The sequence below is a fragment of the Oncorhynchus tshawytscha genome, linkage group LG19, assembly GCF_018296145.1.
Source record: "Oncorhynchus tshawytscha isolate Ot180627B linkage group LG19, Otsh_v2.0, whole genome shotgun sequence".
NCBI lineage: Eukaryota > Metazoa > Chordata > Actinopteri > Salmoniformes > Salmonidae > Oncorhynchus > Oncorhynchus tshawytscha.
In genome coordinates this window covers 48,922,905-48,940,119 of record NC_056447.1, presented here as the reverse complement: position 1 = coordinate 48,940,119, position 17,215 = coordinate 48,922,905, and the positions used below count along the sequence as shown (strand labels likewise).

General features: G+C 45.7%; 1 protein-coding gene across 2 annotated transcripts in view; it reads left to right on the top strand.

Annotated features, from left to right (window-relative positions):
• Positions 1-17,215, top strand: part of LOC112218892 (periphilin-1) — a 42,550-nt gene that overhangs the window by 10,038 nt on the left and 15,297 nt on the right. Inside the window, exons 6-9 of one of the 2 annotated variants that reach the window (XM_024380122.2) lie at positions 7,504-7,641; positions 7,944-8,158; positions 8,443-8,481; positions 13,345-13,418. In XM_024380122.2, the coding sequence (XP_024235890.2) occupies positions 7,504-7,641; positions 7,944-8,158; positions 8,443-8,481; positions 13,345-13,418 (466 nt within the window). The remainder of the gene's footprint in view (positions 1-7,503; positions 7,642-7,943; positions 8,159-8,442; positions 8,482-13,344; positions 13,419-17,215) is intronic. The other variant, XM_024380123.2, reaches the window with a different exon arrangement.

Below are 17,215 nucleotides of genomic sequence, written 5' to 3'. Positions count from 1 at the left end.
TCACATTAGAATAATGCCAATAGTCATAACTGCTTCCTTGGCTTGTAGGAGACTTGTAGGTAGTGGAGGCTATAGCAGACTCCTGGTGTGGATGCTTCCTTGGCTTGTAGGAGACTTGTAGGTAGTGGAGGATATAGCAGACTCCTGGTGTGGATGCTTCCTTGGCTTGTAGGAGACTTGTAGGTAGTGGAGGATATAGCAGACTCCTGGTGTGGATGCTTCCTTGGCTTGTAGGAGACTTGTAGGTAGTGGAGGCTATAGCAGACTCCTGGTGTGGTGTGGATGCTTCCTTGGCTTGTAGGAGACTTGTAGGTAGTGGAGGCTATAGCAGACTCCTGGTGTGGTGTGGATGCTTCCTTGGCTTGTAGGAGACTTGTAAGTAGTGGAGGCTATAGCAGACTCCTGGTGTGGTGTGGATGCTTCCTTGACTTGTAGGCAGAGGAGGCTATAGCCGACTCCTGGTGTGGTGTTGACAGGGCAGCAGGCAGGCATCTGGGTCTGGTATTCCACTTGTCTGGTCAGGAGGTTGATGTGAGGCCTCACCCCTGCAGTGCAGCCCACAGGATGCAGCGTCCAGGAAGTCTTTGGAAGGTCTCGCTCCTGGCCGGAGGTGTCTCATCGACCGGCCTTGTGGAGACTGAGGTGGCCAGACAGAAGATGAACAGCAAGGCCACACCCCCACTACCTCTCCCTAACACAACTAAAGACAGGGTTCTGGGCCTAGGGTGCTGCTTCATGGTCCTCAGTCACAGGGTCCCCCACGTGTGTGTGTGTGTGTGTGTGTGTGTGTGTGTGTGTGTGTGTGTGTGTGTGTGTGTGTGGTGAACACTGCGGGGGGGGCCTTGGCAACTGAGGCAGGCAGGCAGCCAGTGGATTAATCAATCTGCTCCTTTGTGGAGCTCTTGACCTCGTGATGAATAACAGATCATGAGGGAACATGGGGAGCCTTGTTAAGTGCCAGAAGTGCAACTGGTTCGGAGTCAACTACTCTCCCTTTGAACTTTCAAAGTCACCTCAGCCAAGCCTTGCTGCATGCTGCTCTAATGGTTCTTTTGTAAACCTGTCTTTGTAATTGGACCTCAACCCATAATTGCAGTCATGTTATATTTGTGCGTGAGGCTGATTGCATTCAGTAAGATGATGAAAGAGATGGGAGGGGTCGGTGGCCGTTTGTCTAAAGAAGCCAATTAAATTGGTATTGGGTTTATATATTTATATATTAGTTTTCAAAATGAGGTCGTAAATGTTTTTATTTGTTTGTCTGATGATTTGGGTGTAATGCATTGTGGCTTTACTAGCATGACCTTTTGAATAGAGGGAAGTGGAGTCTCAGATCGCACCCTATTCCCTATATAGTTCAATACTGTCATAAGTTGTAGGGTGCCATTTTGGAACGCAGACCTCTCTCAGATCTTCTACATCCTAGCTCAGACAGCCAGGGCCTCCTTTTCTCACCCTTGTATTAGGCCGTTTGCTCTTTTTGGATCCTGAAAGAGATATTGGAACCCCTATGGCAGGTGGGGCTGTGCCACCCCGTTGCTCTGATGTCTATTTGGTTACTCTTGCGTTCAGATCAGCATGTTTTATTCTCCTTGGTCCACAAAGATGTAACCTGTTTAGAGAGCATCTTTCTACATTGGAAGAACTGCTTTGAAGATGCTGTTATAGATATAGTATAAAAATATATATTTTAAAAATAACTTTAAAGGAATTTTCTTCAAAAGCCCCCCAAAAATTATCCAAGTATATAGTCCACAGAATTACTTTTTCATAGGTTTGTTATGGAAAGAGGTGAGGTTAGAGGCATCGCTCACTGCAACGGTGGTAATTAACTTTAGGTAAATGGCAGTCTGAGCCGTGGCTACTTCAAACCGGTCTCGGGGTCGTAAAAGCAGGAGGACATGTTAGGCTTGCACATTGTTTGGGACGTGGCCCTGTAAGTTCAGGCAGGGGTCATGAAAACCAGGTGCCGTTGGATGGTTAATTTATATATACCTCTAGGGTTGGGTGGATCCAGATGTTCATACCGTTCCTGTACCCTACCTGGGGTATATGGTTTTACCAGAAGTGAACACAAGGGGTGCTGTTTCCCCAAAATAATCTATTTTTTTTCTCCAAATAGATCTTTCTTTGAGTTATGCACAACTATTTAGGCAACAGGGATCATGATCAAGGAAGATATTTAATGTCTCTGCTGTAACCAAGAAGCTTGATCTTGTCACTTGGCTAGCATGTTAAGCAAACCAATTACATAGCTGGAGTCCTGAGCTGGATATCATTTATTTGACCTCTTAGATTTCGTATAGTTATACCTCAGCAGTGTGGCTGCTTTATACCTGAATCTGATGGCCATAAGCTCTGCCTATCCTGCCTGGGTCAGGAGCATGCGCAAGCTGCCCTGTACCCTCAGTCATGCATGGCGTGCGCTCATTGTGCACTTATGTCGATGCGTTCACTGAGGAGATGAGTGACGTTCTTCAGGCTTGGCCTCGTATCCCCTCGCCCTCAGCCTGTATCTGCATCAGCACCCTCTCCCAGGCTTGGCCTCGTATCCCCTCGCCCTCAGCCTGTATCTGCATCAGCACCCTCTCCCAGGCTTGGCCTCGTATCCCCTCGCCCTCAGCCTGTATCTGCATCAGCACCCTCTCCCAGGCTTGGCCTCGTATCCCCTCGCCCTCAGCCTGTATCTGCATCAGCACCCTCTCCCAGGCTGCTTGTTTATGTTTTATCTGTCGGCCCCGTTGCCTAGTCAACGCCATTTTACCTGCTATTGTTGTGCTAGCTGATTAGCTGTTGTCTCACCTACTGTTTAAGCTAGCTTTCCCAATTCAACACCTGTGATTACTGTATGCCTCGCTGTATGTCTCTCTCAAATGTCAATATGCCTTGTATACTGTTGCTCAGGTTAGTTATCATTGTTCTAGTTCACAATGGAGCCCCTAGTTCTACTCTTCATACCCCTGATAACTCCTTTGTCCCACCTCCCACACATGCGGTGACCTCACCCATTACAACCAGCATGTCCAGAGACACAACCTCTCTCATCATCACCCAGTGCCTGGGCTTACCCCCGCTGTACCCGCACCCCACCATACCCCTGTCTGCGCATTATGCCCTGAATATATTCTACCATGCCCAGAAACCTGCTCCTCTTATTCTCTGTCCCCAACGCTCTAGGCGACCAGTTTTGATAGCCTTTAGCCGCACCCTCATACTACACCTTCTCTGTTCCGCGGGTGATGTGGAGGTAAACCCAGGCCCTGCATGTCCCCAGGCACCCTCATTTGTTGACTTCTGTGATCGAAAAGCCTTGGTTTCATGCATGTCAACATCAGAAGCCTCCTCCCTAAGTTTGTTTTACTCACTGCTCTAGCACACTCTGCTAACCCTGATGTCCTTGCTGTGTCTGAATCCTGGCTCAGGAAGGCCACCAAAAATTCAGAGATTTCCATACCCAACTATAACATCTTCCGTCAAGATAGAACTGCTAAAGGGGGAGGAGTTGCAGTCTACTGCAGAGATAGCCTGCAAAGTAATGTCATACTTTCCAGGTCCATACCCAAACAGTTCGAACTACTAATTTTGAAAATTACTCTCTCCAGAAATAAGTCTCTCACTTTTGCCGCCTGCTACCGACCCCCTCAGCTCCCAGCTGTGCCCTGGACACCATTTGTGAATTGATCGCCCCCATCTAGCCTCAGAGTTTGTTCTGTTAGGTGACCTAAACTGGGATATGCTTAACACCCCGCCAGTCCTACAATCTAAGCTAGATGCCCTCAATCTCACACAAATCATCAAGGAACCCACCAGGTACAACCCTAACTCTGTAAACAAGGGCACCCTCATAGACGTCATCCTGACCAACTGGCCCTCCAAATACACCTCCGCTGTCTTCAACCAGGATCTCAGCGATCACTGCCTCATTGCCTGTATCCGCTACGGAGCCGCAGTCAAACGACCACCCCTCATCACTGTCAAACGCTCCCTAAAACACTTCTGTGAGCAGGCCTTTCTAATCGACCTGGCCCGGGTATCCTGGAAGGACATTGACCTCATCCCGTCAGTTGAGGATGCCTGGTCATTCTTTAAAAGTAACTTCCTTACCATTTTAGATAAGCATGCTCCGTTCAAAAATGCAGAACTAAGAACAGATACAGTCCTTGGTTCACCCCAGACCTGACTGCCCTCGACCAGCACAAAAACATCCTGTGGCGGACTGCAATAGCATCGAATAGTCCCCGGGATATGCAACTGTTCAGGGAAGTCCGGAACCAATACACGCAGTCAGTCAGGAAAGCTAAGGCCAGCTTCTTCAGGCAGAAGTTTGCATCCTGTAGCTCCAACTCCAAAAAGGTCTGGGACACTGTGAAGTCCATGGAGAACAAGAGCACCTCCTCCCAGCTGCCCACTGCACTGAGGCTAGGTAACACGGTCACCACCGATAAATCCATGATTATCGAAAACTTCAATAAGCATTTCTCAACGGCTAGCCATGCCTTCCGCCTGGCTACTCCAACCTCGGCCAACAGCTCCGCCCCCCCCGGCAGCTCCTCGCCCAAGCCTCTCCAGGTTCTCCTTTACCCAAATCCAGATAGCAGATGTTCTGAAAGAGCTGCAAAACCTGGACCCGTACAAATCAGCTGGGCTTGACAATCTGGACCCCCTATTTCTGAAACTTTCCGCCGCCATTGTCGCAACCCCTATTACCAGCCTGTTCAACCTCTCTTTCATATCGTCTGAGATCCCCAAGGATTGAAAGCTGCCGCAGTCATCCCCCTCTTCAAAGGGGAGACACCCTGGACCCAAACTGTTACAGACCTATATCCATCCTGCCCTGCCTATCTAAGGTCTTCGAAAGCCAAGTCAACAAACAGGTCACTGACCATCTCGAATCCCACCGTACCTTCTCCGCTGTGCAATCTGGTTTCCGAGCCGGTCACGGGTGCACCTCAGCAACACTCAAGGTACTAAACGATATCATAACCGCCATCGATAAAAGACAGTACTGTGCAGCCGTCTTCATTGACCTTGCCAAGGCTTTCGACTCTGTCAATCACCATATTCTTATCGGCAGACTCAGTAGCCTCGGTTTTTCGGATGACTGCCTTGCCTGGTTCACCAATTACTTTGCAGACAGAGTTCAGTGTGTCAAATCGGAGGGCATGCTGTCCGGTCCTCTGGCAGTCTCTATGGGGGTGCCACAGGGTTCAATTCTCGGGCTCTTTTCTCTGTATATATCAATGATGTTGCTCTTGCTGTGGGCGATTCCCTGATCCACCTCTACGCAGACGACACCATTCTATATACTTTCGGCCCGTCATTGGACACTGTGCTATCTAACCTCCAAACAAGCTTCAATGCCATACAACACTCCTTCCGTGGCCTCCAACTGCTCTTAAACGCTAGTAAAACCAAATGCATGCTTTTCAACCGATCGCTGCCTGCACCCACATGCCCGACTAGCATCACCACCCTGGATGGTTCCGACCTTGAATATGTGGACATCTATAAGTACCTAGGTGTCTGGCTAGACTGCAAACTCTCCTTCCAGACTCATATCAAACATCTCCAATCGAAAATCAAAGCAAGAGTCGGCTTTCTATTCCGCAACAAAGCCTCCTTCACTCACGCCGCCAAGCTTACCCTAGTAAAACTGACTATCCTTCCGATCCTCGACTTCGGCGATGTCATCTACAAAATGGCTTCCAACACTCTACTCAGCAAACTGGATGCAGTCTATCACAGTGCCATCCGTTTTGTCACTAAAGCACCTTATACCACCCACCACTGCGACCTGTATGCTCTGGTCGGCTGGCCCTCGTTACATATTCGTCGCCAGACCCACTGGCTCCAGGTCATCTACAAGTCCATGCTAGGTAAAGCTCCGCCTTATCTCAGTTCACTGGTCACGATGGCAACACCCATCCGTAGCACGCGCTCCAGCAGGTGTATCTCACTGATCATCCCTAAAGCCAACACCTCATTTGGCCGCCTTTCGTTCCAGTACTCTGCTGCCTGTGACTGGAACGAATTGCAAAATCGCTGAAGTTGGAGACTTTTATCTCCCTCACCAACTTCAAACATCAGCTATCTGAGCAGCTAACCGATCGCTGCTGCTGTACATAGTCTATTGGTAAATAGCCCACCCATTTTCACCTACCTCATCCCCATACTGTTTTTATTTATTTACTTGCTCTTTTGCACACCAATATCTCTACCTGTACATGACCATCTGATCATTTATCACTCCAGTGTTAATCTGCAAAATTGTAATTATTCGCCTACCTCCTCATGCCTTTTGCACACATTGTATATAGACTCCCCCCTTTGTTTTCTACTGTGTTATTGACTTGTTAATTGTTTATTCCATGTGTAACTCTGTGTTGTCTGCTCACACTGCTATGCTTTATCTTGGCCAGGTCGCAGTTGCAAATGAGAACTTGTTCTCAACTGGCCTACCTGGTTAAATAAAGGTGAAATAAAAAAAATTATTAAAAAAATCAGCACCCTCTCCCAGGCTTGGCCTCGTATCCCCTCGCCCTCAGCCTGTATCTGCATCAGCACCCTCTCCCAGGCTTGGCCTCGTATCCCCTCGCCCTCAGCCTGTATCTGCATCAGCACCCTCTCCCAGGCTTGGCATGGTGAGAACCATCAAGATGCCATAGTATGCAAATCAAATTGTATTTGTCACATGCGCAAATACAACAGGCGTAGACCTTACCGTGAAATGCTTACTCTCAAGCCCTTAACCAACAATGCAGTTCAAGAAATATAGTTAAGAAAATATATTTAAAAACATTTTTTTTTTTCAAGTTACGCAAAATAACAATAACGAGGATTTATACAGGGAGTACCGATACCGAGTCAATGTGCGGGGGTACAGGTTAGTCATTTTTAAAGTGACTATGCATAAACAATCAGTGAGTTGCAGCAGTGTAAAAACAAAGGGGAGGGGGGTCAATGTAAATAGTCCAGGTGAAATGATTTAAGACTGAGACTCTCCAATACAACCCAACATTGCAGAGTTATGTGCATCCTTTCAAGCACACCTTTTTTTTATGCACAAGTAAGGTTTTATATGTAAGTGGGTTAAATAAAGAGAAAAATGATTGATTTATTATATTATTTGTGCCATGGTTCTATAAGAGCTTTTTGTCACTTCCTAGGAGCCAGGCTGTGACAACAACTCACACTCATTCTTATGTTTTAATAAATGTATCATATAGTGTGTGTGTGTGTGTGTTTGTGTGGCAGGCTTACAATGATGGCAAAAAAACAACATTTGAGAGTACGCTGACCCTGGTGCTAGGGGGGGGTACAGCTGGAGGTTGAATGTTTGAAGGGGTACGGGACTTTAACAAATTTGGTAACCACTGATCTAGGCTAATCTTCGGACTAGAACTAGTTGGTTTTAAAGATAGGACAGATATATCTTCAGATATAGTGTATGGTGAAGTATTTAATATAATATTTGATTGAGGTATTGTCTTCTGTCATTTTTAGGATAAGCAGCAGAGCGGGCTCCCACCTCAGCAGCAGAGGTAAAGGAATAGCTCCTCTCTCGAGGACCGTGTCTTCAGCAGCTAACCCCGATAGAGTGGACCCCAATCTGATGCAGGCCCTCATCTACTTGGACCGAGGGTAGGCATATCCCTTCTAGTGTACTTAGTTAATGGACCAAGTGCTAAAACCACTCGTTAGACCGAACAACTTCAGGTGTTGTTGGTTTTCAGTTTGACTGTTTTTCAAGATACAAACCACAATTTATTTTGTCCAGCAACTTTAGTGTTTAGTTCTTTTCACTCTACACTTAGAGGGTTTTAGAATCAAAGTGCTCATCATGGGTAGAGACACTGCCTTTAGTTCTATAGTTGAATTGACCTCAATGGATGGGCTCTTGAATCCCCTTCTCTCTCTCTGTCTCTCTCTCATTGTCTTGTCAGAGAGGACCCTGAGGGTCTTAGGCGAAGGGGCCTGGACCCCTACCCTGCTGGCCCAGCCGGGGACACTTACAAAGCAGTACGGGATCGCTCTCCCGTCAGGATGGATATCCCACCAGGCCCTGTTATCATACGCTCTGGGTCCAACACCAGCAAAAGGAGCTACTCCCCAGACAGGGACCAGAAGAGCTTCTCCTACCAGCAGAGCCAGCAGAAGAGTAAGTCTGCATCCCAAATTGTTCCTTATTATTCCCTATAAAGTGCACTTAATTTGACCAGGGCGCATAGGGGACGGGAGTTTACTTTAACTACAGAGACCACAGCGCTTTAGTTCAGCTGTCAATGATTAACAATATCAGTTTTAAATCTATCACTTTAGTCTGGCTCTGTACCAGTGTCCATACTAGCATACCACTTGACATGAAGCAATGCATTGGACATTCATCCTTTGTGGTACATCTGCCAGTCATTTTGGGGACCTTTTTCTGTCTCGCCCCTCCAGGGTATAACGAAGAGCCTCAGAGCCAGAACAGAGAACCTGGTAAGTCTAGATTACACATTGAACAGTCAAGCCGATTCAATGACCCACAGGGATGCAAACTAGTGCCTTTTTGTGAAATGAAATGTGCCGTTTTGAATCCAATATAGGTGACCTAGTAGATCTGATGAGAAGTTTGTAGGGGGGGGGTGTTTTGGATCACTACTGGCTGTATACGAACGAGTGATGCGCGTTTGTACCAGTACTGTCTGTATCCAAGGCTCAGCCAATCATTCACATAACAACAGAATGCAGCACGCGACTGAAGAGGGAAGAGAATCTACTTGCTTAGTTACAGCATCAGCGCGCGCTCCGTGAAACACCGCGGGTGAGTGGAAAGGCAGTTTACCAGTTACAGCAGCGCGTTCCCTGAACGATAACGGAGAGGTCGGTGAGAAGAAGCCTGACCACGGAGAGGTCGGTGAGAAGAAGCCTGACCACGGAGAGGTCGGTGAGAAGAAGCCTGACCACGGAGAGGTCGGTGAGAAGAAGCCTGACCACGGAGAGGTTGGTGAGAAGAAGCCTGACCACGGAGAGGTCGGTGAGAAGAAGCCTGACCATGGAGAGGTCGGTGAGAAGAAGGGATTGAGAAGGTGATGAAGCGTACTGTAACCAAAAAACAACTGGCATTTGGAAAGTTTGAGGTGATTGAGAAACTTTGGTGGAACAAGTATTGTTAGCATTGTTAAGTATCTTGCTAGCTGATCGAATTGTCCGTTAGCTAGACAAGACATGTTGAGCAACATTATCATCTTAAGAATGTGGTTAAATTTCAGAATGAGATAATTAGGTGAAAATGAGTTATTGCTTGTTAGGCCGGTGGATTCAGCGATCAAGTGTAGCAGGAGCTGGGCCTGGTTTCAGCTGCTTGTCACCAGAAGTGAAAGAAGCACCATACGTTCCCTCTTTCTCACTTTTTCAGTACAGTGGATAAAAAGGGGTATGTCAGGTGTACACTCTGCCTGAATGAGATCAATTATGCCAACAAAGGTTATAATGCTCTGCTGGCACATTGTAGAACAGATGTCAACAGGCAGAACGTGTACAATGTAATAATGTGTAGCCCAAAGATATTGCTTTTGTTGTGTTGAACTTGACAGTAACACGTGGGGGGGTTATTTAATCTGAACATTATTTTTGTACACATGTAGCCATGTGCACTTGATCAACATCTACTATAGTGGCCACTATAATAGAGTAAAAATAGATTGCCTGTTTGTTTCATTCTATTTCTACTTTAAGATGTTTTTTTCCCCAAGTGCAATATTTAGATGTGTGTGGTCACAAGCGTTCTATTATAAAGGTTGTCATGGTCACAAGCGTTCTATTATAAATGCTGTCATGGCTAACGGCAATATTAGTGGATTGTTTTTTTTCTCAAGACTAGAATGTCATTTGCAGTCTAGGCAACAAATAACATTGGATTGCTTTCTTTACATTTTTTAGCTGTGCATTTGGTTCACATGAAGCACTTTTTATTTTACATACCAACTGATCATGTAGATCCTATTCTTTGTTGTTTAATAAGTTAAAACCTACATTTCCTCCTAGCAGTTTTTTTTTTTCATGTTTCAGTGCAAAAAACAAAAAAGTGTCACCTTTTTGGGCCCTCAGCAGTTTGCATCCCTGGATCCAGCATACCCCTCAAATTCGGTTTTGCTACATGTAAGCCTATCCATAAAATAACAGTTTGACACCTTGGTTTGAAGTGCTGTAAAAGCTCAAATTGAGCACCTCTCTCTGAGAGGAGCATCTGTTTTCAGTGGAGGTGTGTATTTAAAGAGAGGTGCTGGAACATGTTAACCATTTTAATTATACATACACACTATTCTCGAAGGCTTTTGATTCAAGGTCTGACCTTTTTGGCTGGTGTGGGAGTAGCGTGCACACTGAGCTAGCAGATGTCTTCAAGATCAAACCAAAACACCCACCCACTCACATGACCTTCCCTTGTGAGTGGAGTGGGGCATGCATACCATTACTTTGTAACTCTTTTGTGCTCCTGAATAATTCCTTCACTGAATAGAATGAAAAGACTGGGATGAGTCCCCTCACCCCCCAGTGGATATAACACCGATTTGCATAGGTTAAGGTAACCTCAGTGTGGGAGCATTGGGTGATTTTGATATTAAGGAGAATATTGGGGTTGGAGGAGTGTAGGGACAGTAACAGTGTCTTTTACATTTTTATTGAAAAGTCCTTTCTCATCATCACTACAGAGGTTTTTAAATACCCTATTTTACTCATACATGCTACTGTGGAGGAGATGGAGCACAGTGGAAGTCTTCAGTCTGAAGAATCCCTCCCCTCCCCTGGGGCGGCAGGTAGCCTAGTGGTTAAATCCCCGAACTGACAAGGTAAAAATCAGTAGTTCTGCCACTGTTCCCCGGTAGGCCGTCATTGTAAATAAGAATTTGTTGTTAACTGACTTGCCTAGTTAACTAAAGGTTTTACATTTGGGCTGCTACATATTCTAGCCGCCTTTTTAGAAGATGTAGAAACCCCCTCCACCCCTGTCTGGAACACTAATTAGACTAGGCTGACACAATAAATGCACACCACACTGGGTCTAGTAGGCCTGGTCTTACTGGACATATCCTGTATGATGTCTCTGAGTGAGCATTTCAAGTACAATGGTTTAGAGATGCACTTACTGAAAGCATGCAGCCTTTAGGTTCATGTGTAGCTTAGCCTACATGATTATATCTTAAGTATTATTTGTTTGGATTGATAACACACACAACAACAATTCACCAATTTAAGCTGACAGAAATACCCTCTTAGACCTGCTCTAATACATTGGGTTTGTTAATTGCGATACGCCGTGTGTAACGTCCATTTTTGTAGTTTACTAGGCTACTTGAGTCCTCGCTCTCTGTCTCTCTCTCTCTCTGTCTCTCTGTCTCTCAATTCAATTCAATTCAATTGCAGTTCATCATTATCTGTTATCTGCTGATCCATTGGTCACTAATAATTTGTTGCTCTGCCTCTTGTCCACTAGTTCAGTGTGTCTGGTGAGTGACTGTCATATCACGTGGTTCTCTTCTCACACATGGTCTGTCCTAGAGAGAGAGTTCTATCTTAGGTCTGCTCTTCTAACATTGCAAATAGCTCTCTCTCTGTCTCTCTCTGTCTCTCTCTGTCTCTCTCTGTCTCTCTCTCTCTCTCTCTGTCTCTCTGTCTCTCTCTGTCTCTCTCTGTCTCTCTCTCTCTCTCTCTCTCTCTCTCTGTATCTCTCTCTGTCTCTCTCTCTGTCTCTGTCTCTCTCTCTGTCTCTCTCTCTGTCTCTCTCTCTGTCTCTCTCTCTGTCTCTCTCTCTCTCTCTCTCTGTCTCTCTCTCTCTCTCTCTCTCTGTCTCTCTCTCTGTCTCTCTCTCTCTCTGTCTCTCTCTCTGTCTCTCTCTCTCTCTCTCTCTCTCTGTCTCTCTCTCTCTCTGTCTCTCTGTCTCTCTGTCTCTCTCTCTGTCTCTCTCTGGCTCTCTGGCTCTCTGGCTCTCTGGCTCTCTGGCTCTCTGTCTCTCTCTCTCTCTCTCTGTCTCTCTCTCTCTCTGTCTCTCTCTGTCTCTCTCTGTCTCTCTCTCTGTCTCTCTCTCTGTCTCTCTCTCTCTCTCTGTCTCTGTCTCTGTCTCTCTGTCTCTCTGTCTCTCTCTGTCTCTCTCTGTCTCTCTCTGGCTCTCTGGCTCTCTCTCTCTCTCCTCCTCTCTCTGCTCTCTCCATGCCGCTTTCCAGACCTAGCCCCACCCCCTGTCACTCAAGGAGCACATTTATTGTTGCTTGACCACGAGACACTTGCGTTCGGTCTGCATGGTCAATTTTTTTTATTTGATTTATTTCACCTTTATTTAACCAGGTAGGCAAGTTGGGCCTAAATCTTGTTAGCCGCTAATCGCTAGTTAGCTGGCTAGCAAACTAATAAATGTCAGAGCACGACGAGGCACATACAACAGCACACCCAACACAACCACTCCTGGATGCTCCTCTTCTGGATTTGCAGTTCATCATTATCTGTTATCTGCTGATCCATTGGTCACTAATAATTTGTTGCGCGGCTGCCTCTTGTCCACTAGTTCAGTGTGTCTGGTGAGTGACTGTCATATCACGTTACCAGGTTCTCTTCACAACGCGAACACACATGGTCTGTCCTAGAGAGAGAGTTCTATCTTAGGTCGGTGCGACTCTTCTAACATTGCAAATAGCCTACATTTGCCTAAAGATACATGATTTCTTGTTCAAAGAAACATCTGTTAATAGTATCAGAGGATATCCAACATTTAAATAATTGACTTCTAATTTTGCTGCAGTTTTAACTAAGGAACCACACGTGTTGCTTGGTGTCTCAGTCAGTCTCACAACCTGAGATCTCTGCTGTTTAGCTCGGTGGAAAAGGAAGGAACGTCCTGGAAGGAAGAGTTTTTAATTTCACTTTGGTTCAGTCTCATCGCCATGGGAGATTAAATAAAAACAAACCCACCAGCCCGTCCATATTTGTTGTTTGTAGACTTATTGGAGCCGACGGAGCACAATATTTTCAATTTAGTCACAGCTGAACTTGTCAACCGCTGTGGGTGAGCTATTCCAATGAGAGAACGTGAAATAACCAACGATTTGTCTGTGCTGTGCTTATCCACAGTCCCATAGCATCTCGTCTTATCTGTTGTTGACTGTACTGGTGCAACGATCACCTGGTCGATGACTAGAGAGAATAAGTGGTAGTTCCCCAATATGTTTTTAAATACTGAGAGGATTTAAATGGAGTTGTACTGCGGTCGGTGGTCCTGATTTATTTGGTTTACCGTCGTCCTGTTTTCTTTCACATTGCTTCTGTTAAATGCTTCTTAGTTTCTCTCTGTTTTCCTCTTCTCCACAGATAAGCCCAGGTTGCTAAGCCACACCAGAAGTACCTCCCTAGACGGATCAGCGAAAAGCTATGTAGCAATCAAGGTGGGGCTGCATGACTATGTAACTACATGACTACAGTTGCTCTTAAGTCAATGAACCCCCCTCACATCCACTTGATACGATCAGTGTTTGTATCTCTACTATACCTGTAGAACATACCATTTAGCATAGTAGCGTTACACTATTCCTAAAAGCTAGAACAATCTCCGAAGACCACAATGTTTTGCCAGCACCAGATTGTAAAATGGCAATTTGTGATCTTCAGTGCATAGTTACAGACTCAAATCAAATGTATTTATATAGCCCTTCTTACATCAGCTGATATCTCAAAGTGCTGTACAGAAACCCAGCCTAAAACCCCAAACAGCAAGCAATGCAGGTGTAGAAGTACAGTGGCTAGGAAAAACTCCCTAGAAAGGCCAAAACCTAGGAGGGGTGGCCAGTCCTCTTCTGGCTGTGCCGAGACAGAACATGGCCAAGATGTTCAAATGTTCATAAATGACCAGCATGGTCAAATAATAATAATCACAGTGGTTGTCGAGGGTGCAATAAGTCAGCGCCTCAGGAGTAAATGTCAGTTGGCTTTTCATAGCCGATCATTGAGAATATCTCTACCGCTCCGGCTGTCTCTAGAGAGTTGAAAACAGCAGGTCTGGGACAGGTAGCACGTCCGGTGAACAGGTCAAGGTTCCATAACCATAACAGTTGAAACTGGAGCATCAGCACGGCCAGGTGGACTGGGGACAGCAAGGAGTCATCATGCCAGGTAGTCCTGAGGCATGGTCCTAGGGCTCCGAGAGAGAGAAAGAAAGAGAGAATTAGAGAGAGCATACTTAAAATGACACAGGACACTGAATAAGACAGGAGAAATACTCCAGATATAACAGACTGACCCTAGCCCCCCGACACATAAACTACTGCAGCATAAATACTGGAGGCTGAGACAGGAGGGGTCAGGAGACACTATGGCCCCATCCGATGATACCCCTGGACAGGGCCAAACAGGCAGGAGATAATCCCACCCATTTTGCCAAAGCACAGCTCCCACACCACTAGAGGGATATCTTCAACCACCAATTTACCATCCTGAGACAAGGCTGAGTATACCCCACAAAGATCTCCGCCACGGCACAACCCAAGGGGGGGCGCCAACCCAGACAGGATGACCACGTCAGTGACTCAACCCACTCAAGTGACGCACCCCTCCTAGGGACGGCATGGAAGAGCACCAGTAAGCCAGTGACTCAGCCCCTGTAACAGGGTTAGAGGCAGAGAATCCCAGTGGAAAGAGGGGAACCGGCCAGGCAGAGACAGCAAGGGCGGTTCGTTGCTCCAGAGCCTTTCCGTTCGCCTTCCCGCTCCTGGGCCAGACTACACTCAATCATATGACCCACTGAAGAGATGAGTCTTCAGTAAAGACTTAAAGGTTGAGACCGAGTCTGCGTCTCTCACATGGGTAGGCAGACCATTCCAAAAAATGGAGCTCTATAGGAGAAAGCCCTGCCTCCAGCTGTTTGATTAGAAATTCTAGGGACAATTAGGAGGCCTGCGTCTTGTGACCGTAGCGTACTTGTAGGTATGCATGGCAGGACCAAATCGGAAAGATGGGTAGGAGCAAGCCCATGTAATGCTTTGTAGGTTAGCAGTAAAACCTTGAAATCAGCCCTTGCCTTAACAGGAAGCCAGTGTAGGGAGGCTAGCACTGGAGTAATATGATCAAATTTTGGGGTTCTAGTCAGGATTCTAGCAGCTGTATTTAGCACTAACTGAAGTTTATTTAGTGCTTTATCCAGGTAGCCGGAAAGTAGAGCATTGCAGTAGTCTAACCTAGAAGTAACAAAAGCATGGATTAATTCTTCTGCATCATTTTTGGACAAAGTTTCTGATTTGTGTGTCATCTGCAAAGCAGTGAAAGTTAACATTTATGTTTTTGAATGACATCCCCAAGAGGTAAAATATATAAACGGAACCTTGAGGAACACCGAAATTTACAGTTGATTTGTCAGAGGACAAACCATTCACAGAGACAGACTGATATCTTTCTGACAGATAAGATCTAAACCAGGCCAGAACTTGTCCGTGTAGACCAATTTGGGTTTCCAATCTCGCCAAAAGAATGTGGTGATCGATGGTATCAACAGCAGCACTAAGGTCTAGGAGCACGAGGACCGATGCAGAGCCTCGGTCTGACTCCATTAAAAGGTAATTTACCACCTTCACAAGTGCAGTCTCAGTGCTATGATGGGGTCTAAAACCAGACTGAAGCATTTCATATACATTGTTTGACTTCAGGAAGGCAGTGAGTTGCCTTGCAACAGCTTTTTTTTTTGAGAGAGGAATGGGAGATTCGATATAGGCCGATTTAGTTTTTTATATTTTCTGGGTCAACGTTTGGCTTTTATTACTGCCACTTTTATTGAGTTTGGTACACATCCGGTGGATAGAGAGCTGTTTATTATGTTCAACATAGGAGGGCCAATGTTACAGACAATACGTAGTTACAGGCCGTTACCTTACAGGCAATACGTAGTTACAGGCCGTTACCTTGTAGACAATACGTAGTTACAGGCCGTTACCTTGTAGACAATACGTAGTTACAGGCCGTTACCTTGTAGACAATACGTAGTTACAGGCCGTTACCTTACAGGCAATACGTAGTTACAGGCCGTTACCTTACAGACAATACGTAGTTACAGGCCGTTACCTTACAGACAATATGTAGTTACAGGCCGTTACCTTACAGACAATATGTAGTTACAGGCCGTTACCTTACAGACAATATGTAGTTACAGGCCGTTACCTTACAGACAATATGTAGTTACAGGCCTATTACCTTACAGGCAATACGTAGTTACAGGCCTATTACCTTACAGACAATATGTAGTTACAGGCCGTTACCTTACAGACAATATGTAGTTACAGGCCGTTACCTTACAGACAATACGTAGTTACAGGCCGTTACCTTACAGACAATACGTAGTTACAGGCCGTTACCTTACAGGCAATACGTAGTTACAGGCCGTTACCTTACAGACAATACGTAGTTACAGGCCGTTACCTTACAGACAATACGTAGTTACAGGCCGTTACCTTACAGACAATACGTAGTTACAGGCTGTTACCTTGTAGACAATACGTAGTTACAGGCCGTTACCTTACAGACAATACGTAGTTACAGGCCGTTACCTTACAGACAATACGTAGTTACAGGCCCATTACCTTACAGGCAATACGTAGTTACAGGCCGTTACCTTACAGACAATACGTAGTTACAGGCCGTTACCTTACAGACAATATGTAGTTACAGGCCGTTACCTTACAGACAATATGTAGTTACAGGCCGTTACCTTACAGACAATATGTAGTTACAGGCCGTTACCTTACAGACAATATGTAGTTACAGGCCTATTACCTTACAGACAATATGTAGTTACAGGCCGTTACCTTACAGACAATACGTAGTTACAGGCCCGTTACCTTACAGGCAATACGTAGTTACAGGCCTATTACCTTACAGACAATATGTAGTTACAGGACGTTACCTTACAGACAATACGTAGTTACAGGCCTATTACCTTACAGACAATACGTAGTTACAGGCCGTTACCTTACAGACAATACGTAGTTACAGGCCGTTACCTTACAGACAATACGTAGTTACAGGCCCGTTACCTTACAGACAATACGTAGTTACAGACCGTTACCTTACAGACAATACGTAGTTACAGGCCCGTTACCTTACAGACAATACGTAGTTACAGGCCGTTACCTTACAGACAATACGTAGTTACAGGCCGTTACCTTGTAGACAATACGTAGTTACAGGCCGTTACCTTACA